This window comes from Mustela putorius, unplaced genomic scaffold (genome assembly GCF_011764305.1).
Source record: "Mustela putorius furo isolate JIRA1106 unplaced genomic scaffold, ASM1176430v1.1 tig00003898_pilon_pilon_pilon, whole genome shotgun sequence".
NCBI lineage: Eukaryota > Metazoa > Chordata > Mammalia > Carnivora > Mustelidae > Mustela > Mustela putorius.
Window position 1 is genome coordinate 16,999,739 of NW_025422047.1, and position 27,163 is coordinate 17,026,901.

The 27,163-nt window shown below is 42.6% G+C and overlaps 1 protein-coding gene and 1 long non-coding RNA gene across 3 annotated transcripts in view; one reads left to right on the forward strand and one right to left on the reverse strand.

Moving 5' to 3' along the window:
- The window catches only part of LOC101687608 (aromatase), a 103,588-nt gene that overhangs the window by 24,537 nt on the left and 51,888 nt on the right, over positions 1-27,163 (reverse strand). The window contains exons 1-3 of one of the 2 annotated variants that reach the window (XM_004755441.3): positions 20,614-21,324; positions 7,511-7,693; positions 1,679-1,829 (exon numbers count right to left, since the gene is read on the reverse strand). In XM_004755441.3, coding sequence (XP_004755498.1) covers positions 1,679-1,829; positions 7,511-7,655 — 296 coding nt within the window. In that variant the 5' untranslated portion in view covers positions 7,656-7,693; positions 20,614-21,324. Of the gene's footprint in view, positions 1-1,678; positions 1,830-7,510; positions 7,694-20,613; positions 21,325-27,163 lie in introns of those variants that run through there. The other variant, XM_004755439.3, reaches the window with a different exon arrangement.
- Positions 1-27,163, forward strand: part of LOC123388317 — a 46,369-nt gene that overhangs the window by 3,185 nt on the left and 16,021 nt on the right. The window lies entirely within an intron of this gene.

Here is a 27,163-nt window from a genome sequence, read left to right on the forward strand (position 1 = left end):
CCCCCCGTGCTGGCAGCTGCTTACCTATTCTCCTGCCTCAGGCTCTGCAGCACATTGGCATTACTTGGGGAGCTCTACAAATACCTGCTGCCCAGGTTCCACCCCCCACCCCACCCAGAGATTCTGAAAGCTGGGGTGTGCCCTGGGCACTGGGATGTTTAAAAGCTCCCTGGGCGACTTTAATGTGCAGCTTGGGTGAGAACCACCGCTTTGTGTCCTGAGCTATAGATTAAAAACCCTGCGGGTCACTTCACCTGTCTGCTGAGAAGGGCTGGAAGGCAACTAGCTATGCCGGTGGATGAAAGAACAAGGTCAAACATCCCAAGCCCTGAAGCCCTTGTGTCATCAGTCCCAGGACATTTTGAGACATTTTGAGGACATTTTGAGACATTTCGATACTGTGGGCCATTGCTAATGTAAAGTATTAATTTCTAAAACCTAAATCCTGGCTGACCAGAGTAGCCCAGAGAAGTAAACCCAAGGATAATTATTGGTCCCCACTTCCTTCTGTGTTATTTGGTTGAAAGAATTGACCTTTGAGATTACCATGGTATTTTATTAAATAATGCATGTAATCTTGGCTTGAAAGAAACCACTGTAGTTTCCAGAAATGCTTCACTTACTTCTGAGTAATAGTCTATATATCTGGACAAAAAAATTCTAATGGATCAGTAAAGCCCTAGTTTTACTGTCAGGGAATATAAAAACTTATCAATGACCCAGTGTTGGAGTATAACATTGTGAAATATCCAGTAAAGATAGCTGAAAGTCTAGTGAAATGTGCTCTCTATTTTCTATGATCAGTAAATAAGAAAACTAGTATTTCACAAAGCTAGATCTCTACAGTCAATTCCTATTAGATTAACCCTGGATGAAGTCAATCTGCTAAATTTATCCAGAAAATATAACAAATCATTTTTTAAAAATAGGAAATATTCCTGATTTATTTGAGGTCACTCAGCTGAGACACTGGCCCACAGTCACAAATAGAATAGGAGTATAAGAATGACATCTTTTTCTGGGCATCTGGTTGGCTCAGTGGGTTAAGGCCTCTGCCTTCGGCTCAGGTCATGATCCCAGGGTCCTGGGATCGAGCCCCACATCGGGCTCTCTGCTCAGCAGGGAGCCTGCTTCCTCCTCTCTCTCTCCCTGCCTCTCTGCCAACTTGCGATCTTTGTCAAAAAAAAAAAAAAAAAAAAAAAAGACATCTTTTTCTACTGTTTCCCCTTCTAGAGGTGCTCCAGAGCTTGCCATTAGAAGCACATTAGCAAATTGATGCAGATTCCTTTCTCTTGAGGGTTTGGTTTTCTTTTGTTTTAACTGCTCGCTTACAGCAATAAGACCAAAATCTTAGGAAAGCAGAAAAGATAATGCCTCTCCCTAAAGTATGTCTCATCAAACTCAAATTCTTTAGATTCTAAATTTCCATTCACTGCTCAGAGAAATTTCAAATAGTTTCCCAGCTTTCCAAGTTCTTTATCTATGTACCTTTGGGTTTAGGCAAAACTCAAGCATTCCATTTCTATATAGGATTAGATTTTTTTTTTTTTAACCTAGGAAGTAAAAACACAGCCTTAGCAACAAAAGCATCAAGATATCAAAATAAGTTTGTTTGTTACTTAATAGGAAAAACACAGCCTTGGTTTTAAAAATTTGTCTTTGATTATAAAAGACTCACTTGCTAATAATGAGTGTTTCCTCTCCACATATCCAGACTCTCATGAACTCTCCATACATCTTGTTGTAGTAGTTGCAGGCACTGCCGATGCCCATCCACAGAAACCTGCAGTGGGAGATGAGGGGCCCGATCCCCATACAATAGCCAGGACCTAGGAGAGTCATTAGAGCAGAGTCAGCATTATAGCAGACACCAAAAAAGAGCAACCGCTTTATGTTATTTCTGCTTGTGTTCTTTTATATCTGAAAGGTCTTTATATCTTCCAGTGTATATCTGTGAATTACTAAACAAACAAACAAACAAACAAGCTTAACATGAGAAAAAGAGTAGTTCAGTGTCCATACCACAGTAGTTCCATTTGGTCTCCATCATTTTGATCTGAATGAACCAGGGTAGGGGTCTGCTATTTTCTTGCCATGTTAAACAATGTCAGTGAGTTTTAAAATCAAGTCAGTCAGTCCATCTAGTTCCAAGCACGGAGACCAGGACTTGCAACAAGCTGACCGATCTGTTTGGCTGTCTAGTTTTGTGTGAAAACTTTCAATTTGAATGCCCACTAATGGAATGGGTGGGTTAAAATTAGATTGTAGTTTTGGTGTAAACTTTTTAACCATTCATTTTTTTAACCATTCTTTTTTTTTCCCCTTCAAAAAGGATTCCATTTGAGAGAAGAATCCTAAGCTAAATTTCATTATGCAAATAATACAGCTAAGCATTGAGGAATTAGTCAATGAGTCCAATTAGAGTCTGGACTAGAATTTGGTCCAGTGATGTGGTTTTACTCAAGAAAAGTGACTGTTCATGTCCTTGCTTACATTAAAAATGGAGAAATTTGCTATTACTTAAACCAGAGAACAAACTTGCTAGCTTGATTTTACTGGTGGCAGTAAAAAGTTAGACAGAAACTTCTTGGAATGGTTTTAGGAGTTTTCCTGGGAATAGTAGCTTTTCTACATCAAACCTTTCTCCTTTGATTCCATTCCAGTAGTAAAATAGGAAACCAACATGCACAATGGTTTGAGACAGTATTCTCATTCCAGGGGCAAGCGCTGTATAAATAAATCTGGATAATCTAAGCTTCTGCTTAAATTATCTAAATTAGATCTTAATTCCCAAATTTGGCAAATAAGATTTAGTCTTTTGCAATCGCTGGATTAATGGGAATATGACTGTCAGGTTTATTTCTTTAGAGTGAAGGTCTTTTGGAACGCCTGGGTGGCTCAGTTGTTAAGTGCCTGCCTTCAGCTCAGGTCATGATCCCAGGGTCCCGGGATTGAGTTCAGCATCAGGCTCCATGCTCAGCACGGAGTTTGTTTCTCCTTCTGCCTGCTGCTCCCCCTGCTTGTGCTCACTCTCTCTCTTTCTCTCTGACAAATAAATAAATAAAATCTTTGAAGTGAAGGTCTTTGGTAGTATCTATAGAATCAAAATATTTTCAAAGGGTTCTTCTTAATCTTCTGATTGTTCTGATAATACTGAATTATAAGTAGATGACTGACTTTATATTAAATAATTTCATTAAGTTATTTATAAGATTGAAAAAAGAAAATTTGAATATGTATTTCCTTAAAGGTCATCAGATATATAGATCTCTAATCAACTAAAGTGTATGTAACAATAAACTACTCTGCTGGGGTTTACAGCTTGAAACATTGTAGATGTGTAATAAGTGTTTCCTGGTGAATTTTTTTAAAATTAATTAGAAATGGGTGTATAATGTAAAGGATGAAGTTTTAAGTGTCATCCTCATTTAGAGTATTTTAGGTAGTATTTACATTTTGATAAAATGGAAAAATATTGTTGTGTCATGTACATTTAGTCCACAGGAGGTCAGACATCTGGCTATTTGGAAATAGAATCATTCAACAAACATTTACTGACTTAATTTGCTAGGCCCACGAGGCACAAAGACATACAAATGAAAAGCTGCACTCATCCTTTTTATAATCTAACAGTTGGGTGCCATGTAGATAGTTTTAATATTAGGGAACCACCATTCAAGAGAACCACCATCTCTTGATTGGGAACCACCAATCAAGAGATCTGACAGTGCAGATCTCTATCCACTGAAAAAGGGAGATGATAATGAGCTTTGCTCAGGTTGAAAACCTGAATGTTCTAACTAGAGGAGAATCCGAGTCTGGAGTCCCTAGTGATCGATCAGTTACTTGTCAGCTTAAGTCATCCAACAAACACTTACTGAGACTCTGCTAGGTAAAGACCCTAACTACAAGTCAGAGGCCAGAGATGAGCGATATGCATAACTAGATTCCCATCAGAGTCCCGGCCAGGAGAGGAGAGTATGTGAGGAGAAAGTACAATATTGAATTATTATAACACAGTGTGACCCTTTCATTTACATGTATATCTTAAACCCTCCATCTGAGAAAAGACTGTTCTGGGAGGGGAGAGACTTTGGTACGATATTTAGGAAATACTTTGTTGGCAATCACCTTAAGCTGCTCTCTGCCTGTCAGATTTGGGAAAGCTGATCTAGGCCTGCAGTGATTTTGGGAGGCTCTTCCATACCCTAAGAGGAGCAATGAATACTACACTGCCTGTTTGTGCAGAAACAGCCTCCCAGAAGCCAACAGCTGGGACCTTTCACCCAATGTCCTAATGCAGAAGATGTTGCATTCCAGGCTATGTGTATGCCCTAGAGAAACCTGTGCATGGGAAGGTTCATAGCCGCACTGCTCACAATAATCTCAAACTGGAGCCACCCAACAGTATCATCAGTATCATCAGTATCATCAGCACCAGCAGTATCATCAGTAACTAAACCATGAGATGTGTGTGCTACTGCATACCATGCGAGCTATAGTGGCATGTCACAATGTGGGTGAAGTTTCCAAACACAATACTGAGCAAAAGAAGAATATAGAATAACATAGGACTCAATTGCTAAAACAGTTAAAATTAACAGGCAAAATTAATCTGTATTATTTGGGATATGAGATTAGGTGGCAAAATTATAAAAAGCAAGGGAGTGATTATCACAAGACTGAAGAATGTTTATCTCTGGAAGTGAGAGAGGAGGCCCAAGAGAAGTTTCTGGGATGCTAACACCCTGTTTCTTGTCTTGTGTTGTGGTGACATATTTATTTGTACACTTTTCTGTGAAGTCTTTTCTTAGTGGGAGAAAGGGAAATGTGTGGCTATGTCCTTTTCCCAGTGCCATCCTCTGAGGACATGGTGCCCAGGGCAGAGAGAGGCTCTGGGGAAGTGGACCCAGATGCAGGTTCGGGGATGGCTCAGGAGACTTAGCTCTGAGTTCCAGTTTCATCACTTACTAGCTACGCACCATTGACCCTCTTTAATCTGTTTCTTCATCTGCAAAATAGGCATAAACACACCTATCTCACCAGAGTGCTATGAAGATCACAAGAGAAAAATGAATGTGAAACTGCTTTGTAAATTGTAACTAACTTAAGTGTTTTTAAATTATTACACCTTCTTAACTCCCCTTGACTTTCCCTGACCCTAAGCTTCCCCCAAACCTGTAAAACCAAGAACCCAGAGAACCAGTGATTTGAGGAAACTACCAAAAGGAGTTCAGGAAGAACCACCCGAACAAAGCCAATTTTCCCACTTTTCCTTCCCCCACTGGGCACCATGGGACCTTAGTGTGTGCCACAAGTGGATTCTGACCAGAGCTCACATTTCCGAAGGGAAAGCATAGGACTAGAAGACTCCCAGCTAGCAAAATGATCACTAACCTGAAATTTAGGAATTCCTGGTTACCCCCCTACCCCTCAACTCCCACTTCCTTTCAAGCTGAGATGCTGCAAGCCATTTCCTTTTTTGGGGCTTTAACCCCTCACTGAAGGGTTTGAACTCAGAGGTTTATTTCTCATAATGATTTGTTTGGGTAAGGCCATTCACTTCTCTGGGGCTCGGTTTCCCCTTCTGTCAAGTGAAGGGGTTGAGCTCATATCTATGGCTCTCAATTCTGACTGCTAATGAAAAATCACTTGGGAAGGTTTTTAAAAATTTTATTTTATTTTATTTTCAGCTGGGGGTCGTGATACAGAGGGAGAAGGAGAGAGAGACTCTTAAGCAGGCTCTAAGCCTAGCATGGTGCCCAGTGTGGGCCTGGCAGGCTCTATCTCATGACCTCAAAGTCATGAACTGAGCTAAAATCAAGAGTCAGACCCTCAAGCAGCTGAGCCACCCAGGCATCCCAGATTTTTTTTTTTTTTTTAAATAATATCAACATGCAGGCCCTGCCCCAGACATGGCTGAGAACCATAGTACAATTAGTGTATGACAACATGATGTCCCCAGCGCAGGAATGGTAGACACAGTGAGCTGTCACGTAGGCTCCTGATCCAAAGCTCCAGGGGTGCCAGTTCTTGTGCTTGCCCCCCATAGGCTGACCTCCTTTTTCAAAGATCCAGGGACTTCTTCTAACACTTGCAACATAAATGTCTGGGGGGACTTGCTAAAAAATACTCTCCACCTCACCCCACTGTACACACATCCTGACCTGGGAGCCCACTGTGGGAGAAGTCCAGTGAGGAAGGGGCTGTTGTGGGAAGGAGCTCAAGTTAAAAGCCATGAAAGAGTCTTCCCTCAGAACCCTCAGGGAGCAGAGAACAGCATTAACTGAGTGCTCTGTTTTTAAGTGGGCATGAAAACCCCCCACAACACCAGGCTAAATCAGATCAACAGGACACACAGTTCTCTGGAAAGGTTTGGAAGAACCAGACATGGGGCACTTGGCAACTTGGCATCAGCTTCACATTCCTACATTTAGTCGCTCTGCGATGAGGCCCACTGCACTTGGAAGTGCATAATGACTATGCTCTTGAAGTAAAGCCTTGTTGGTTATCTCATGAGACTGGGGATTAAGGCCTGCCCTGAATAATTTTCACTGAACACCAGAGAAACATTTGAATAGTTCTGATAATTCGGAATTAATCTGATAGTGTGGAGTGGTAGCAGTTTCTTTTGGAGTTATCTGCATAATTATATGACACCCTATGTTTGGTTATCCACAGATCTGGTTGATGATTCTTTCAGGGTATGATGTTCTAAGGGAACCATAGTGGTCCCTATTTTTCTTCCACTGCCCAGGACCCAGGCAACTCTTAGGTGGCACCACCATTACACCTACCCCCAAGACTAAGAGGAAATGTGGGATGAAGGAGAAAGAAAGAGTGGGATGAAGAGAGGAAGTAAGTTCAGGAGGAAGAGGAAGAGGGCAGAGCTCATGGATGAGGCAAAGCAGGAGGGAGGAGAGGGGTATAGAAGCATTCCAGGTACGCCTGGCTGGCTCAGAGGAGCCTGGCTGGTCAGAGGAGCGCATGACTCTTGATCTCTAGGTTGTGAGCTCAAGCCCTACACTGGATGTAGAGATTACTTAAAAATAAAATCTTTAAAAAAAAAAAAAAAAGAAGGCATTCCAGAGACATTTTCACCTCCAGAGCAACACTGGAATGAGTTTAAATTAAAAAAAAAAAATTCCTGGTTTACCTTGCTTCACCCCATCTCAAACTTACTGTTTTTTTTTTTCTTCCATCTTTTTTTTTTTTTTTTTCCCCCAAACTTACTTGAAAGGATACTTCTGCCAAGTCTACTTTACCAAAGCAAAGCACAGACTGGAAGGGATTATCTAAGATTTTTTTTTTTTTCAAATGCTTTCATTTGAAAAGTGCAGGTAATTGGTATAAAATTTTTCACCTGAGTTTTTATTTGCTAACATTGCCATGGGCTTCTGCCATTTCCCCATGTTTGCTTTTGTCCTTTTGTAAAATTTTCCTTACCCTCATGGACCGAGAGCCCCAAGGAAACAATCTCCTTAGTTACAGAACTAAATGACTGACTCACCTGGTATTGAGGATGTGTCTTCATAATTCCAAACCAAAAGAAGAAAGCCAGTGAGCAACAGCATCAGCATGGTGGCCACAGGCATGACTTCGGGCATCATGCTGGTGATGTTATAATGCATTGGGTTCAGCATTTCCAAAACCATCCTTTGTTGCTGGATCTCAGGAGAAAAAACTTAAAGTCCTGTGGAAATCAGAGGAGCGAAAAAAAAAAGAAATTAGAGAATCCTCGAAAGGTGACATCCAGGACTCCCGTTGCTTCTCCAGAGGATGCTGAAGTGCAGAAATCAGCGTTTGTTTTATAAAGTGATTGGACACCCAGACAAGATAAACTTATGGTTACAAGTCAAAACAAGCCAAAGAGAGATCTTTTGGCTTCAAGTGCAGCATTTCTGACCTTGGTAGAGTCTCAGGTTTGTTTAGACACTTGGTTTGATAGAACCTTATCACCTTGCCCTTGAGTGGGTAGAGTGACTGAATTCCCAATTGAGAATCAAATTTCTTACCAAAATATAAGAAAATGAAGCTCGTTCCAGAGGTAGAGCCATTCTGTGACTTCATCAACAAATACTGCTTAGGCAATCTTTTTCTCTTGACATCAAATCAGTTTTTTAAAAAGTAACCTCTAACCCCCTTGCTCAAAATTCCTTCCCCAATTCCTTCCCTAGCAAGAATTGTTGCTTGGGCATTGTCGAGGTATCCTCAGTGCCTCCTGTTGGGTTGTTTCATGAATTCAGTGTGACTCAGAACGATCTTTCTCTATTGGCTTTAATAAGGCTTAAAATCTCTTGCACCACAGGCTAGATAAAACAGTGTCCATGTGGGCCAGTGTCAGAGACAGCAGGGGAGAAGAATGAGAGAGGAAGAATCAAGGCAGAGGAGAAAGAGAAGGAATGGAGAGGAGGGAGAAAAGAAAGGACAGAAAGAGTAGAATGCTGCCAGCAATAGGCTCAGGTCCCACTTGTGCTTTGCCCACAGCAGCTAACCTCCTGCGCAAGGTAACTTTCAATTTGATTTGCTGGTTCTGTCATGTTTCTCAACAATGTAATGTTGAGTCTGTCTCTTCAGTAGGGTTTTCTAAGGCCAATACTCACAGAGGAGAGCTTCAGGAATGGTGGTTTGTTGAAGAACCTAGACTGAATAAACTTGCATAACAAGGCAAGAGCCACCATTCAGTGTGGTTCTGATGCCCCATGACTGCTCTGAGGATTACCCTCCCTTGGAAAGTGAGCTGAGTTTGCAAGACTTGTAATGGCTCTGAAACAGTTTTTGGCAGGATTTTATCTAGGAATAGTTCTAGATTCTTAACCACATCTTCTAATGGGATTATGGATGTTCTGTGAACTCCCTAAAATGCTACATGAAGTGTTGTATCTCCTCACCTGAACTTTTAGAAGGAGAGAACTTTCATCAGATTCTTAAAGAGTACACAATTACATTTCTCCCCTGATCTATATGAGATCTCATTTTATTTATTTTTTATAATTCATTTGACGGGGGTGGGGGTGTACACAAGCAGGGGGATTAGCAGGCAGAGAGAGAAGGAGAAGCAGACTCCCTGCTGAGCAGGGAGCCTGATGTGGGGCTCAATCCCAGGACTCTGGGATCATGACCTGGGCAGAGGCTCAAACCACTGACCTACCCAGGCACCCCTCAATCTATATGAGATCTTAAATATCCAGTTAAAAACCCATTTCTGGAAATTAGAGAAATTTCATAATATAGTTGAATTTATTCACTTGCTTGATTCATACTATTGATTCATTCTATTATTGCACCATTTAAATAATTATTTTTTAAAAAGATTTTATTTATTTATTTGACAGAGATCACAAGTAGGCAGGCGGGGGTTGGGGGTTGGGAAACAGGCTCCCTGCTGTGCAGAGAGCCCGATGCAGGGCTCATCCCAGGACCCTAAGATCATGACCTGAGCTGAAAGCAGAGGCTTAACCTGCTGAGCCACCCAGGCACCCCCATTTAAATAATTATTAACAGTTAAGTGCAAGGCATTAAAAGTGCCTGTGTGTATATTGGGCAATTTGGGTGGTTTGTTTGTTGGTTTGTTTGTTTGTTTAAAGATTTTATTTATTTGACAGACAAAGATCACAAGTAGGCAGAGAGGCAGGAAGAGAGAGAGAGGGGGAAGCAGGCTGCCCGCCGAGCAGAAAGCTCCATGCGGGTCTCCATCCTAGGACCCCAAGATCATGACCTGAGCTGAAGGTAGAGGCTCAACCCACTGAGCCACCCAGGTGCCCCCAATTTGGATGTTTTTAAATGTATATAAGATGAGGCTGAGAAGTTATAAGTATGTCTGTTATCATCTGGTTCCTTTGTTAACGAGAAGCTGCTTTGAAACAGGTTGAATTTTAGGTTTTGAATTTCCATTGTGGAATTTTACAACATTCTGAATAAGCTCCCTGTGACTTTATGACAGCCAGGCCCTTCAAGGTTTCTGTTGATATTAATGAAACCTGAACCCAGTGTTAAAAGTGTAAGTGAAGGGGCGCCTTGGTGGCTCTGTCGCTTAAGCTTCTGCCTTCGGCTCAGATCAAGATCCCAGAGTCCTGGGATCCAGTCCCATTGAGCTCCCTACTGACTGGGGAGTCTTCCTCTCCTCTCCTGCTCCTCCTCCTGCTTAAGCTCTATCTCTATTTCTTCCTTTCTCTCAAATAAATAAAATCTTTAAAAGAAATATTTAGTGTATTATGTATTGGGTCTTACTATTTTTTTTTACTTCCATACACACTTAAAATCTGTAGTGTGAAAGTTTTTAATGATTCAACAAAAATTTAAAAGGTCATAGAACACTTGTGTTCTTTTCTCTCAATTTGTAAAAAGATTTTATTTATTTATTTATTTATATTTTTAAATTAACATGTAATGTATTATTTGTTTCAGGGGTAGAGGTCTGTGATTCACCAGCCTTACACGATTCACAGTGCTCACCATAGTACACAGAGCCCTCACCCAACCACCCCATCAGTTCCACTCCCCTCCACTCCAGCAGCCCTCACCTGAGATTGAGTCTTTTAATGTTTGTCTCCCTCTCTGGTTTCATCTTGTTTCATTTTTCCCTCCCTTACCCTATGATCCTCTGTCTTGTTTCTCAAATTCCTCATATCAGTGAGATCATATGATAATTGTCTTTCTATGATTGACTTATTTCGCTTAGCGTAATACCTCCTAGTTCCTTCCACATCATTGCAAGTAGTAAAATTTCATTTTTTGAATGCTGCATTGTATTCCATTTTGTGTGTATGTATGTGTGTGTATGTGTGTGTGTGTGTGTGTGTGTGTGTGTATACACACTGGGACTGGATCCTAGGACTCTGTGACTCTGTATACACACACACACACACACAAACACACACACATTTCACATCTTTATCCATTCATTTACTGATGGACATCTGGGTTCTTTCCATAGTTTGGCTATTGTGGACATTGCTGCTATAAACATTGGGGTGCACATGCTACTTTGGATCACTACATTTGTATCTTTCGGGTAAATACCCAGTAGTACAGTTGCTAGGTCATAGGGTAGCTCTATTTTCAACTTCTTGAGGAATCCCCATACTGTTTTCCAGAGTGATTATACCAGCTTTCATTCCCACCAACAGTGTAGGAAGGTTCCCCTTTCTCCGCATCCTCTCCAACATCTGTCATTTCCTGACTTGTTAATTTTAGCCATTCTGACTGGCGTGAGGTGGTATCTCATTGTGGTTTTCATTTGTATTTCCCTGATACCGAGTGATGTTGAGCATTTTTTCATGTGTCTATTGGCCATTTGTATGTCTTCTTTGGAGAAATGTCTGCTCATGTCTTCTGCCCATTTCTTGTTTGGGATATTTGTTCCTTGGGTGTTGACTTTGATGTATTTTTTGGATACTAGCCCTTTATCTGATACGTTGTTTGCAAATATTTTCACCCATTCTGTCAGGTTTTTTTGTTTTGTTTTGTTGACTGTTTCCTTTGCTGCACAAAAGCTTTTAATCTTGATGATGTCCCAATAGTTGTTTTACCCTTACTTCTCTTGCTTTTGGTGATGTTTCTAGGAAGAAGTTGCTGTGGCTGAGGTCGGACAGGTTGTTGCCTGTGTTCTCCTCAAGGATTTTGATGGATTTGTATCTCACATTGAGGTCTTTCCTCCATTTTGAGTCTGTTTTTGTGTGTGGTAGAAAGAAATGGTCCAGTTTTATTCTTCTGCATGTGGCTGTCCAATTTTCCCAACACCATTTGTTGAAGAGACTCTTTTTCCATTGGACATTCTTTCCTGCTTTGTCAAAGATTAGTTGAGGGCCCATTTATGGGCTCTCTGTTCTGTTCCATTGGTCTGTGTGTCTTTTTGTGACAGTACCATATTGTCATGATGATTACAGCTTTGTAATAGAGCTTGAAGCCCATAACTGTGATGCCACCAGCTTTGGTTTTCTTTTTCAACAGTCCTCTGGCTATTTGGGGTCTTTTCTGGTTCCATACAAATTTTAGGATTATTTGTTCCATTTCTTTGAAAAAAGTTGATGGTATTTTGATAGAGATTTCATTAAAGGTGTAGATTGCTCTAGGTAGCATAGACATTTTCCCAATATTTGTTCTTCCAATCCATGAGAATGGAACATTTTTCCATTTCTTTGTGTCTTCCTCAGTTTCTTTCATGAGTACTTTAGAGTGTTCTGAGTATAGATTCTTTGCGCCTTTGGTTAGGTTTATTCCTAGGTATCTCACGTTTTGGGGTGCAGTTGTTAATGGGATCGACTCCTTAATTTCTCTTTCTTCTGCCTTGTTGTTGGTGTATAGAAATGCAACTAATTTCTGTGCATTGATTTTATATCCTGATACTTCACCGAATTCCTGTATGAGTTCTAGCACTTTTGGAGTGGAATCTTTTGGGTTTTCCACATAAAGTATCATCTCATCTGCAAAGAGTGAGAGTTTGTCTTCTTTGCTGATTCAGATGCCTTTTATTCCTTTTTGTTGTCTGACTGCTGAGACTAGGACTTCTAGTACCATGTTGAATAGCAGTGGCGATAGTGGACAGCCCTGCCGTGTTCCTGACCTGAGGGGGAAAGCTCTCAGTTTTTCCCCATTGAGAATGATATTTGGGTTTTTGATAATGGGTTTTTCCTAGATGGCTTTGATGATGTTGAGGTATGTACCCTCTATCCCTATACTGTGAAGAGTTTTGATCAAGAAAGGATGCTGTACTTTGTCAAATGTTTTTTCTGCAAAAGATTTTATTTTATTTGACAGAGAGAGAGCACAAGCAGGGAGCAGCAGCAGGAGAGGGAGAAGCAGACTCCCCGCTGAGCAGGGAACCTGATGTGGGACTCAATCCCAGGACCCTGGAATCACGACCTGAGCTGAAAGCAGATTTTTAACCAGCTGAGCCACCTAGGAGCCCTTTTCTCTTGATTTTTACAGTTTCACTTTTTATAGTCGTTGTTATGGTCTTGTACTACTGTGTAAAGCAAAGACTGCCTGTATGTCTAAATGCTTAATAGGACTTAGAAGCCTGGTTCCTCATCCGGTTGCTGGTTCCTCATCTTCCTCAAGATGAGTGTGAGAATTTTTTTTTTTAATGCTTACCGTCCATTTACTCTGTGTCAGACATTGTTCCAAGTGCTTTATAAATACGAAGTCATTCATCCTCACAGCCATCCTGAGCTAAGTAAGATGATCCCTATTTTACAGATGAAGAAATGGGAAGAGTGATAAGTAGGGCACCCAGCTTGTTTACTGCAGAGTTAGGATTAAAGTCCATGTAGTCTCTCCCTGGAGCCCATGTGCTTTTGGTTTTCAAGTTTTTATTTACATTCCAGTTAGGTTAACATACAATGTAACATTAGTTGCAGGTGTAGAATCTAGTGATTCATCACTTATATACAACACCCAGTGCAGAGCCCATGCTCTCAGACGTGCCATTTTAATACCTATTATGGGATTTATTGGGTCTCTTCATTCAGGGACTTTTCAATTCTAAACTATTTATGTTCATTTGTAAGCTATTCAGAATGACTTCCTTTAAAGGAGTAAGCTTTTCAGACCTTTGAATACCACACCTGGAAAGGTCCTTTCAAATTCTTTCCTTGCAGATTGATTTTCCTGTTCAGTAGAACATTCTAATGGGCCACACAGACAGGTTTGTTGAACAGACACCTTTGAGCAGTGGTATAGGAATGTAGAAAAGTCCTAGAATGTCATAGGGGATGCTTAGATGTCCTCTGTGCCGGGAATACCTCCCCCGCCCCCACTCCCAAACACGCATACACATACACATGGCCCTCAAGTGCCATGTTCCTTCAAAAGCCATCTCAAGTATTTGGGGCTCTGGGCATTTGTTTGCCAAGCAGTCTCTATTCTTCACTCACTGGGCATTCCAAACAGGACCTGTGGAAGTACCAAACTGTGCTCTGTGGAACCACAGGTATCCTAACACCTTCACTTACTGCCCCATAACCTCAGGATGAGGAAATGCCAGTCCCACCTCCAGAGTCCCAGTGCAGGGCAAAGGCTTCTGGGGACACTGCAGAGCCTGGGTGTCCTGGTGCCTTGAGTTCAGGACACACTCTGGGCCCTGCAGTACCAGGAGGGGTTCCCAGATGTCCTGGTACAGCCTTGACCCTCTGCAGGGTGGCGAAGCAGCCCCCAGGCTTGCAGGAGTACCACCTGGCCGGGCCAGATCCTACCAAATCCTGCCTTGCAGTATGGGGGCAACCTGTCTAGGGGACCCTTCCACTCTGGGTCTGTGGGCCAGGTGTCAAGCCTGCCCTTCCTTTCCTTCTTGTCACTAGACCTGGTGTGCTCCTCTTGTCCCCACTCACAGAGAAATGTGACCCAGCTACCTTGGTTCTCCCTATAAGTCCCTTCCAGAATAAAATGAGGCATTCATCCTTAAAAGTTCTCTCCCTCCTTTTGTTACTTCTTCTAGGAGGGGAGTTCTCCAAGGCAAAAGATTTGTGTCTTTCTCCTTCAAGACTATATCCCATTCCCAGAACAGTGTCCTGGACTTTACTTTGTAAATGCTCACTACAAGCCTGTTGTCTGAGTTTGCAGTCTCCACATTCATTCAGGTTGTACTCCTTGGTGCAATCTCCCTGAGACCCTTCTTCTCAGACCTTCTCTTTCAGTCTATCCTGTGCACTGTTGCCAGACTGCTTTTCAGTTCAGTTTTCATGACATCAGTTCCTTGCTAAGCCTCTCCTTGCTTCTAGTTGATTGCAAGGCTTCCAAATTCATCCTCATTCAGACTTATTTCTTGGCTTTCTGCACCAACATTCTGACTCCTCACTGATCCACAGACATCCTACCTTGGAGCTCTTCCTCATGCCTTCCCTATCTCCCCAACTTAGCTGGTTCTGCCCTACAGGCCTCACAGGAAAGATTTGCTTCCTCCTCTCCCATCTCTGAGCCATCTCTTACCTGGTATAAAAACCCCTCCCTCCTTTCTTTGACTTTAGTTCTGGGACACTCTTGCTTTTGACTGCCAAGTCACTCTATAGCTGAAGAGTCATTGTTTCATTAGACAAGCATTTATTAAAGATATTGTCGGAGCAAGATGCTATATTCAGAGATGAGAGGCATAAGACAATTTTCAAGAAGGTGGTGTTAATCCAGGGACTGGTGGGCGGATGGCAAGTCTCTAGGGGGACAGGCAGAGTTGCCCATGAACTGCTGCATCAAGGAAACACAGCTGGAAAGAAACTCTGAGATCTCCCAATAGTACAGTTTTCTCTCTTGAAAAATGTTCCAACCACCTGAGGTCCAGGGAAGTAAAGATCCACTCATCAGTGGTCCCTTACAAGTGGAAAAAGTTTACCCACATGCACATTCTACGGTATGATTTCCATGATGCCTTCCTACTGGGGGCATGACACTGCAGATTCTTGTCATTCTTTTCAGCAAGCTTCCAAGTGAGTCTCTGGGAATTTCTTGTTCTGGAGAAGGAGAGATAACAAGAACCAACCAGGGGACACCTGGAGGGATAAACATTGTGTGGTTGGCCTGGACTCCCCTTTAGGGACTACAGGCAAGACCTGAGCCACTGGCACTCCAAACACAAAAGGAAGACTTATTGACATTGTGTTAAAGGCAAGGGTCCCTCTTGAATAATTTCATAGCTGTCAAAACCCACATTTCACATGAGCATGCAGATCCAAAGCTCTTGGACATCAGGCGGGACTAGGGCTTTCTTCCTCATCTTTGAGGTTCCATGACTTCAGTGCATGTTTGTGGAAATACTCTTTTCTTAGCAAGAGCTTACTGGCCAACTACCAGTAGGCCTGGCTGCTCTGTTACCTTAGCTTTCCTCTTTGCCCATCTGAGGGTACCCTCTTGTCCCTCAGATACCTAATCCATTGTCTTCCCAATGGGCTATATCTGATATCTCCTCCCAAGGCAATGTTTTAAAACATAGCTAGCAGAGATCCCTGGCAAAACCTTCTATATCTTGACATTAAAAGCTTTTCAGGCCACTAGACAGGGTGTGGGTATTGTGGAACCAGAGACCCACCATGGGCCGTTCAGTTTTATGAGACCCAACATGTTGTCTGGTCTCTGAGGAAACAGGTAGCAGAGTTTTTCAACCTAATCTTGGCTTTTAACCTGAAGAGGGAAAAAGCAGAAGTGACACATATCACAGAAAGGTTTGAAGAGGGGGCCTGAGTTCAAGTCCCAGTGGCTGACCAGCTCCGTGAGCTTGTTTGCTTCCCAAGCCTCCCTGAGCCCTGGCTGAGGAAACCAATTCTCTCTACCTTAGGACATGGAGAAAAGGGTTAAAGCAAAACCTCCAGAGCCAGCACCAGTGGTGTTGGCTGGTGGTCCTCAGGCTCAGACTCTCTGTGGCACATGGGATTGTGGGACTCCAGGACTCTGGGAGCAACTATGCCATGTCCCCAAGTGGGATTGCCTAAGATAGCCCTGATGCCACCAGCTGGAGAGGCCCAGAGAGAGAACCTCTTTCTTGTGGCAAGATCCAGAGCCCTCCCTCAGCCTTGGTATCCAAGATTTACTACACTGAGGTCCCAAGTGGCCCTGCTTTAGCTTACCTACCTGGATGTGATAAGTTCTTCTAAGGGCAATAACGAAGCTAGCTCCTGTACAGAACGTCCAGCTGCCTCTGAGAGTGGGATGTCTTTTGTCATTACCACAGCGTAAGTTCCTCCAGGGCTAACAGTCACATCTCTGTCCTCTTTGTGGCTCCCATGGAGGCTACATGAGTGCCTTGTGCCTAGTAAGTGCTCAGTAAATGTCAGTGACATGAATGGTTAGCAGGTTAAACTTTGGGGTCTGGGTTATTAAAACATAATGAACTCACACACCCGCAAGGGAATGTTTTCCATATCCTATCTGTGCTTGGATATGTCAAGTTTCAGCAATGCAGTGGCCCACAGCCCACAGTCAGATAACAGCGGCTGGCCTTTCCTTGTGAGCTTATCTGTTGTTGAGCAAACTAGGCCACACAGATGGCCTAGAGCAGGGCCAGTCTCTGACAAGGGAGCCACTGGCTGACCCCAAGTGCTCACATTACTTAACCCCTCTGGTCCTCCTTTCCTTATCTCTTAAACAGGGATTCGGCCATATGACCTTTTCTATTTCTGTGTCTGATCCCCAGAATTCTTACCCTTTATCTTAGCTTCCCCTCCTGGTTCTCTCTTCATCTTCCTTGATTCTTTTTCCTTGTGTATCATTGCCTTAGGCCAGCCAGGGGTGCCCAAAGGCCCAGGTATCCAGAACAAAACTGGAATATCTGGGAAGCTGGGGTGCTGTAGCTCTTCTCATTCTCCTTAAATCCCCAGGCCCATTATGAGAACCAAATGAAAGAACTTACAGAACTTCAGTCTGGGAAACACACTCAGGAATCAATATGCAGTGTTTTTGAATACAGTTCTGAGTTCTGGACCCCCTGAGGCCCATTCACCGACTTCAAATTAACAACCTCTGGGGCCAGTTCCTTTTTCCACTTTCCACCTCAGTTTCCCAATATCCCAGAGACCCTTTCCACATCAAGACCACCTTCACTGACCAGTAGAGTGTGATTTTCAGATTGTAAGTGAGTGGAATTTCCTTTGGGAATTTTACATTTCTCCTGGACCCTAAATCTACAGGTGAAACCTTAATGATAAGGTGGTAGATGAAGCAGCCAGTGGAACTAGTGAGAAAAAATTAACAGGAGAATGTCTGATAACACTGAAATCCCAGCTGTGGCCTACCTCTCACTGACACTGTCTCTCATTGACACTGTCCAAGTAACCCTTGGTAGGCATCAAGGCTCAGAAGTTCTGTGGACTTCTGCCATGGAAGGTCCTATCTCATGGGAAAACACACATGCAGGCAAACTATTGTGCTCACTCCCCAAGTTTCATATCTACAACATCTTATGCACTAGGCTCTAGGAATATAGCAATGAACAAAATGAGGTCCGTGCCCTCAAGGAGTTAATTTGGACAATACAGAGCCACCTGTATTACCATTCTTGTAAGTCAAATTACAAGTTTAACCACAGGCATCCTTAGGAAGATAAGAGAAACAGATTATCGTGGGAAGGTTGGCTATGGCTTAGTGAGCAGGCTTTGAAGGAGGAGCATTATTTTCAAAATATCAAATTGAAGGAAAGGCATTGCAGCTTAAGAGAATGAGAAAAGAATTGATAGGGGAAACTCAAAGCTGTTCCTGCATCCCTCCCCATGCCATTAGTTTTCCTGTGTTCAAATGGATGCCCATCACTGATTATGTTCACTGCTACAGCTCTGCCTCAGTTTCTTCATCAGAAAAAAAGGAGAAATAGAGTTTCTTGATGTGGTAACTATAAAGAGAGAGACCTTATTAGTGTCTCTACCACGTGGGAAGAGTTCAATAAATGTTATTGTTATTAGTCTCCAGTGTCCAGCAAAAACATAGACTATACGGGACAGTCCTAGAAATAGCTAGAAGCAGCAGTCTCTGGACTGGAGTGGTGTCCTGGGGGTCACCAAAGATGTCTGTGCTTTGGGGCAAGTCACTACACCTCCCTGCACCGTAAGCCTCATTGGTAAGTGGTCTGGAGGTCAATAATTCTATGACCCTTTTGTCATGGAGCAATTGGGGATCATGTGAGAGAGGCTGAGGCACCCTGAACAGAATTGCAGAGTTGCAGAATAATTGATGTTTGCCTCCAGTGCCCTTCCTCACCCAGACTTCCTTTTCTGAGTCATTTGCCCACATTTTATATCCACCCACTTTCTTCTCCTCAGTCATAAGAAATCATCTCACCAAAATAATTGGTCTCCAGGGGCTAATCTTTCAACTTGTTCTCCCTCCTAGGGATATTTTCATTTTAACAGGTGCCTGGAGCAGTTTTTTGGAGGGCACAAAAGAAATGTTTGGCACTCTCTCAGCTCTCTGGGAGCCTGTGGTCTAGTAGGAGAAGAGAACTAATAAGCATGACATGGTTGACAAGTACAAAGAGATATTAACACAGAGAAGTGGCCAAAGAAGGCTTTGCATGAATTGTGAAACTTGTTCTGGGCCTTGAAATGTGGTTGGAGTTTTAATGGGAAGAAGACAGGGTTTAGTAAGAGCTTGGAGGCAGGAATGAGTAGGGTGGTTGGGGATAACGAGACTGAAGAAGCTGGATCCATATTGAGAAGCATTACTATCTACTGGCGGAGCTCTAAGCAGGGGTAGGGATGATGAAGGAGGGTACAGGAGAGGCAGGATTCTCTTAGCTGACCCCCTGGCTTCTAGCTTGTTCATGTACTCCTGTGCTAGGAAACTAGGGGAAGGTTTGAAGAAACAGAAAATTCAACTAGCTAAACTGCCTGTGTGGGTGCAGGCATCCTCAGAACCAATTTGTGAGCCTTGCAAAAATGTTTTAAATTCACATCTAATTTCACTTACGGCTCATTGTCAACAAGCACTGTATTTGATCATCCATTTGTTCCACCACGCATGGCTTCAAATGACCTTTTACGGCTTCCCAAATCAAGTCTCTCATTGGTGAAGGAAGAATTGGCCCCTTGATATATGTGTAGGAGAATTCAGGCAATCCCAACTCAGTTCTGGCAAATTCTTGGCTAATATTTCTTTGGTGGTTGTCTCTCCTCTGTTCTCAGTATTTTTGCTTCCTAGAATACCAGCTAGACAAATATTGAGCCTTATGGATCCATTCTTCAGGTTTCTTACCTGCTCTTTTTATATTTTCCATCTCTTTTACCTCTTTGTGCTGCATTCTGAGATCATTCCATGATTGGAACCCCCAGGTCTTCAACTGTTATTTGGCTTTCAGTCTATCCATTCAGATTTCCAGTTCAAAAATCAAACTATTAATGTCCATTTTATATTAATTTCTTTATGGATGGCAGTATCTGCTGATATCTCTGAGGTGGTTATTAATTCAGTGTATTATATAGGGCCCTGTTTTCATTGACCAGTAAGTCTTGTTTCCTCAGGTGCAAACTCTTCTGTTTACAGTTTGTGACTTCCTATGGTGTTGGCATTCATCAGATTTTGGGGAGTCTTAATTACATGCTCATTTTTGTGGCTGAAATTCCCCGTAAGGCATCTGGCTGCTTCTGTTTGTCCACCTTTTTGGGGAGGAAGAGCAGAGACAGGAGGTTCTGGTGCAGTTTGTATTCCAATCTGTTTACAGGAAGAGTGAGAAAGAGGTGAAACGTGCCACTAGTCAGAATATCTTAGAGTTAGGCTTCTGGGCTTGGGTGTACCCTGCACCTCCTGCTCCAGCCCTCTGTGCCAATAGCTCCTTTAGGAAGAGTCCCTACATCAGCTACTGCTTGATAAGGGGGAAAGACATATTCAGGAACTCCTGAAGCCCATTCCTCAACCTGCTTGTTGCCCCTAGTTTCCTCCTACTCTCATGAATCTACTTTCTCCACACAGGGAGTCCCATTCAGTTTTGTATTTCCTTTGTAGGGATACTCTTCAGTGTGTATGTTGATTTGTTTCCTCTACCAGGTCAATCCTGTCAGGTTTTATATTTTCAGAATTCCTGGCCCAAGGAGAGCTCCCTTCTTGTTTTAGAGTTCAGTTGTAGCTTTTAAAAATATCTTTTTCTATCAATTCTAGAGATTTGGGGTGACAAAGAAAGGCTGTAATGTGTACTTCACCTACCGTCTTGAACCAGGAGTTTACTCAGGAGATTACAAGTGTCACAGGCTTCTGAAAGCAATTCCAAAGAAGTGACTCTGGGGATGTGTTGGCTTCTATCATTGAAATGAGTGAGTAGGCTGCATAGGAGTGTCATCTGCTTGGTCCTATAATGTCTGATGTAATAATTACTCATCAGTCCTGTGGCTCTGAGGCCTGACCCTGTGGCAATAAGGCAGCGTTGTTGATTTCCGAGGTGCTCTAGACTTCATCCACAGAGGGTCCAGAGTTGGATATGGTAAACAGAGGAGGCAGCGGGGGATAAAGAACAAACAGTGATGTACTCAGGAGACCCAGGAGAGCAAATATAGGTCAGATATGGAGGTCTGTGACCCAGCTGGAGGGAGAACAAACAAGCAGAAATGCACACACATAAAAATGGCTTCTCCCAGAGTGGGTGGAATAGTGAACATGGGAGATTTTGGCCAGGCAGAAGAATTCTAATAAAACGATCAACATTTCTCTAATGCAGGGTAAACTTGGAAAAAGGGAGTGGGTGAATCCTTCATAAGTGTTAGAAACAGTCTGCACAAGGCCCTGAATGATCTGTGACCAGTTGGAACTTGAAAGTGAGACAATCAGCATTGTTACAGTTTTTATGACATTCTGTGTTGTCATAATGGGGAATAATTTACTTTACAGCCCCATACTGTGTGACTTGAGGCAAGTTACTAAACGCATCTGAGCCTTCAGTTTCCTTCCCAGTAAAATGGAGATAATAGAGTCTTCTTTGCCTTGAGATAACTTAGATGAAATATCTACATACACGGTGATAGAGTACAAATGGCAAGCAGGATTTTGCCTGATACTTCTTCTCTCTTGGGAGTTCAGAAGCAAAGCAAAAATGAATGAGAGAGAGAGTCCCTTGAAAGAGAGAAACCCTCAGGTAAGCATTCCAGGGATCCCTGCAAGGCTCTGAAATGCCACAACCAGCGAACCAGACATGTTCTCTCAAGGTGTCTACTCCTTCAGCAAGGGCCTTCTGTTCTAGGTACTACATCAGGTGATGGGCACCTGAGGAACATGGTTGACAGGCCCTGTCCCTAGAGCTCATGACCTAGTAGTGAAGGCAGGCCTTGAACTGGTAAGCATAACATTGAGACAAGGTTTATCAGAGAGAGCATGCATGGTCCTATAGGAGTATGTAACAGAAAACCCCTTCCAGATTCCCCAGATGAGGTCAGGTGCCTACTCAAATTCAATCTGAAAGATAGTATTTTCCAGGAGAAGGAATGGCAAAGGGGTGACTTATTCCAGAGAGAGGGAACAGTGTGTATAAAGGCTCTGGTGGTTAAGAAGAAAATGCTCTTACCAAAAGTAGGAAAACTTCTTTCCAAATTATGCAGACACTATTCCAGTAATTGGAGGCAGATCTTATTTGTGTGGAGGGTCTCTGGAACAGCTGGGCTGTAAGTTCTTACATGGTTTCCTGACTCATTGGGGGAGTGAAATGGGGGACGGCCCCATGTGCAGGTGCACTCGCCTGAATTGATTGCCACTGAATTGATTGCCACCATTTCTCATTAAAGTCACTATTGACCTGGGCACAATGAGGGATCCCTGTCTCCCATAAAAACCCAGTTAAAGTAACTCAGAGGAATCTTTACTCAACAGAATATTTTGAGAAGAAATTTCATTTTCAGTTTGTTTTGCTCACAAGTGAATGGGGAGGGAGGCTTTCCGGTGTTTCCACTCCTCAGGAAAAGTTTGGAAGCCTTTAACCCCATGTTTGGCTGAGACAAAAGTTGTGGCTTGCCTGCTATTGATCCCAAGTTCTACATGGGAGCTGCTAATAAGGGTCCTAAGAAATCAGCCAAGGGGTACAGAGGAAAACTCCCCTTTGCTTGGATATGACGTAGGCAGAGAGTACGTCTGGAAAGCATCCTGAAGGTGACAGGCTCTGTAATGATGGATGAGTAAGGTGTTTGCCAAAGAGCTCTTTCCACACTCCTGCCAGTGCTATAAGAAGCAGTCCTTTCCTCACATGATGGGAACCATCCTGAAAATTATTGCCCCAAAAAGAATGAAGTGGCCCAAATAGTTCAGCCAAATCCTGAGTATTATTCCCTCGATTTATGGGAGCCCTAATTTTGCTCATATAGAACCAGACATTCAGAGTTAATATCTTTCCACCAAGAGATACTTAATGGGTAAGGCAGTATACCTATATCACTGTGGCAGAATGCAAAGTAGGCATTCCTGAAAGAAATGTTTCTGTACAGCTTATCAAAAAAAAGCACTGAGCCTAGAGATAATGCCCCCACTCTAGGGATCTCAAAATGGAAAAAAAATAAAGATAAAATCTGCTGCCAGCTTAGCTGTACAATCTTTAGGTCTTACAAAAACTACACAGAACCTCTATTTATGAAGCTCCCATTTCTGTGAAAATCAAGACAGAAGCCACTGGTTATTTAGCCCAGTTCTTGGACCTGAGAATTTGGAAATTTGGCATTTATAGGAGAGGAAGATATTTACTTTGGATATTTACCCATAAGTCCAGCAGGTGAGGAGTGGGCATGACAGCCCTGCATATATCATTCTGGGCTCACCTCTAAAAATTCTGATCAAGTAAAGGCCTGGCTTTGACCTATGTGGTAAATCCCCAATATACCATTTAATAAACGGGTAACCTTGGTTGGGCAAGTTACTTAACCTCTCTGAGCCTCGGATTCCATAGCCTTGTAATGGAAGTAGCACCTACCTTCTAGAGTGGTTGGTGAGGATTTTAGAGCTCATTTACTTAAAGCACCTCGTACAATGGCTAATGCATATTCATTCCCCAATAAGTGATAGCCAGCCTTAATGGTAAAATAAATACCTGTCAAAAGACAATGATGTTAAGAAGAAGAAAAATATTCAACTAAGAGCTATGTTTTGAGAAAAGATGTATAGTCAGACAGCTTGGCATTGGAGGTGAGGGTAGAGTGAGGGGTATATATCAGTAGAGAGAGACTCTTGGACTGGTTTGCCCAAAACACTCCCAATGATGCCTATTGTCCCTGCACCATTAATAGTATTCCCTTTACTCTCAAAAATGTTCCAGTTTAGTAATAAATTTTATAATCACCTTAATTATATGTGATTCTTCAGTGTGCTTCCAGAAGCAGTCACCCCCTTCCTTCTGCCTGCAGCATCACACTACAGTGACTGTAGCTATCAGTAATTATAATGGTTACATTTTATTGAACACCAAGCTTTACCTTGCTACATCCAAGCCTCACAATAAGTCCCATAAAGATTTTACTCTCATATCCATTTACATATGTGGCTTAGAGAGATGAAGTAGCTTGCCTAAGAGTTTAGATTTCACAAAGCATAGAACTTGGGGCTGGATGGAATAGCAAGCTTCTGTGTGGCCTTCAGTCTAGAGAAGGGCAGAGCAGGTAGTGATTCTGTGAGGGTGAGGAGAGCCGCTCTGGAAATTTCCCTTGCCAGTAGAGCTGGTCTCCCATGACCTCCAGGGTCTGAACCACAAACACCTCTGGGAAGGGTGCAGAACTCAAAGGAATGTTGGCTCTTGGGTTGGTGACCAATAGGAGCTTTGCCTCCATGCCAGAGTGGAAGGAATTCCAAACAGGCCCTAGCTTCTTGGACACTGTGCTCCAGTGCCTGAGCCCAGGGCACTGAGGTCAGTCTCAAACAGCACCCTTCTCATTGCAATATTTTCTTCCAAATACTATCCCAAAGTGCTAAACCATACAAAAACAGCAGCAACATGAGGATCAAACCGTCTTTCCCTTTTGTGGTATCTTTTAGACTATAACTCTCAATCCTACTTGTGGATCACAACAGACATTTTGTGCCTATATATATATATATATATATATATATATATATATATCAGTAAACGTAAAAATAATAATAGCTAACACTTATTGAGCACTTACTGTGCACCAGGCACTGTGCAAAGCGCCTTGTAGGTAATATTCTCACTTAATCCTTATACCAACTCTAGGAGTTAGGCACTAATACTGAAGTCCAGAAACTAGCAACAGCTGTCCAAGGTCACCGAGCTACTGAGCGGTAGAACCAGACTCAGATCCTGGCAGTGTAGCTCAGAAGCATACTTTGATCCTCTCTACTGTTTCTTGCTTTCTTCTCTCTCCTCTGCTCTGTACTGGTAGCTAATGTTACATAAGCTACCTACTTCCAAAGGACCAGAAGCTCCTTGAGCAGGCACTAAGTAGGACTCTAGAGCCCTGCCAGAGGATGGAACTAAGTTTGTCCTTATAGCTAGGATTGTGTGCTTTCCAAATCACTGCTTCTTCTCCACAAAGCTTTCCTGATCTCCCCAGTCCCCTCTCCCACGTGTCTTCCTTTATTGCCCATGACCAGGGTCAGCACTTGTGAGCTTCTCTTCTCATCACTTCTTGTGACATTTCTAACATGCCTTTATGCCAGTGTAACCCAGGTGCTTTTAAGCATGTGGCTTGACTTCCAGGTTAGATCGTAAACTATCATGCCTCTCTCTCCAGTCACTTCCCAGCAATACCCCTGTCAGTCTCTACAGCACACTTGTATGATCTAGAAAAGTCCACATCTGGGAGGAAAACTTTGGAAAAGGCTCCCTTTCAGTGGACCTTGGACTGGATTCCAGTTCCTCCTGCCCCTGCACTTCTTTCCCACCGCCCTCTTTGTGTCTAGCAGAAGGGCTAAGAAAGAAGTGCTCAGTACCTATCTATGTATTGGCGGCCTGGAATTCTAAGGTAGGCTCTGTTGAAATTGTTGCAAATATTTACAAAAAACAAAGAGGACTATAAGAGTGGTTTTCTCTTTAAAATGTAAGTCTGATTTATCCAATTAGAAGAATTCAAATCGAAAAAACTAAGGCAGGGGGTCATCCATCTTAAGTAGATGACTGAATGTCCATGGAACCAAAGTGGGCCACAGCAAATGCTGCTGACGACAAATTTGACAAAAGCTTGAGAAAGTGGGAAAGTCTTAGGATGCTTTGAGTTTAACTAACTTCCACCTCCAGCCCCTACCATGATTTACAAGCTGTGGCAGTTTAGGAAAATCACAAAAGCTCTCTCCTAGCCCCAGATTGTACATCTGTAAAATGGAGCTAATGATTCCTGCCCTCTCACCATCCAGAGGATGATGTAATCACTAGAGGAGATTGTGAATCTCTAGTACAAGCACCCAGAGAATTATGCTAGGCAGAGTTAGGGCTTAGCATTGCTATCCCCTGTAACATCTGTCAAATTATCAAGTAGTCAAAGCAAGAGGAAGGAAGGAAGGAAGGAGGAAGGAAGCAATGAAGGAAGAAAGAAAGAAAAAAGAAAGAAAGAAAGAAAGAGAGAAAGAAAGAAAGAAAAAGAAAAAGAAAAGAAATTGCATGAAAAATAATGGTGAATGCATTGCACAGGATCAGATTCTGGCAAATGCTTAAGTTTAGGAATAACTGGAGATAGCTGGAAACATTTTGGCTATGTGCAAGAAAAGATGGTATAAGGAAATTGCCCAGAGAGAGACCGCATTGTGTTCTTCAGTTTCAAGGGAGATTTTTAGGGGTGAATTGGGCACTGCACCTAGCTTCTTTTGGTTCTAAGATGACCAGCTCTTTTGCCAAGGGAAACTTCATACGGCTTTCTTGTAGAGTTGCCATGGGTAAGGAGGCGGGGTGGGTGGCATTGTTCTTAGGGCTGGAGAAACCAGCAGTGGTAGAACAGTTCTCAAATGGAAGAATGCTAAACCCTGGAACTAGCCCTATTAATACGTTTAAAAATGAGTCAAAAGAGGGAGCAGATTGGAAAGCTCTCTAGAGGTAGAGGGAAATGCCAGACAGATGGGGAGAAACTATAGGAAGCCAGTAGGAGTGGGCTGAGAAGAGGCTGAGGATTTTCAATGTGGGCAAAGATAGGTGATGCATTTTGCAGAAAAAAAAAATGACCCGAATTATGCTTATGACTCATTGACTTTTCTAGAACTCTGAACTCCAACTAAGTGCAAGGCATGGTATTAAGCCAGGCAGGTAGGGAGGACTAAAAGGATACCGTCTGTGCTGTTAAGGAGGTTTTGATACAGCTAGAGAGAAAGGCATGAATACAAATAAAAATAACAAGGCTTTCTGTGATAAACTCCACAGGAAAGGAGTATGCAAATTATGACATTGGAATAGCAAAGGATTGACTCTGATCACAGAAGAGGATGGAAGTCAGGAACTATCTCACAAGGAAGAAGTCTTTCTGGTGTTGTGGGATCATTAGGACTCTGTGGAAACTAGATGTCAAAGTGCTCTTGGCAATGGTATAGGACACTAACTCGGGTATATTCTGAGCATTTTCATGGAAGGCATTGGTCCTAAAGGACTGCTGAAGCCTTTGGTGAATGTTCAGAAATTTTAGGAGAAGCATTAACTATGAGGAAATCTGTTTAAGTCAACCCAGAGCATATATGAGTTAAACCATGTGATAATATGCATCCAGTGTAACTAAAAACGTCTGGCCCCTTTGCTACATTGCCAAAGCACACACACACAAAGCTCACAAAGAGGTTGATCTGAACCAGCTGA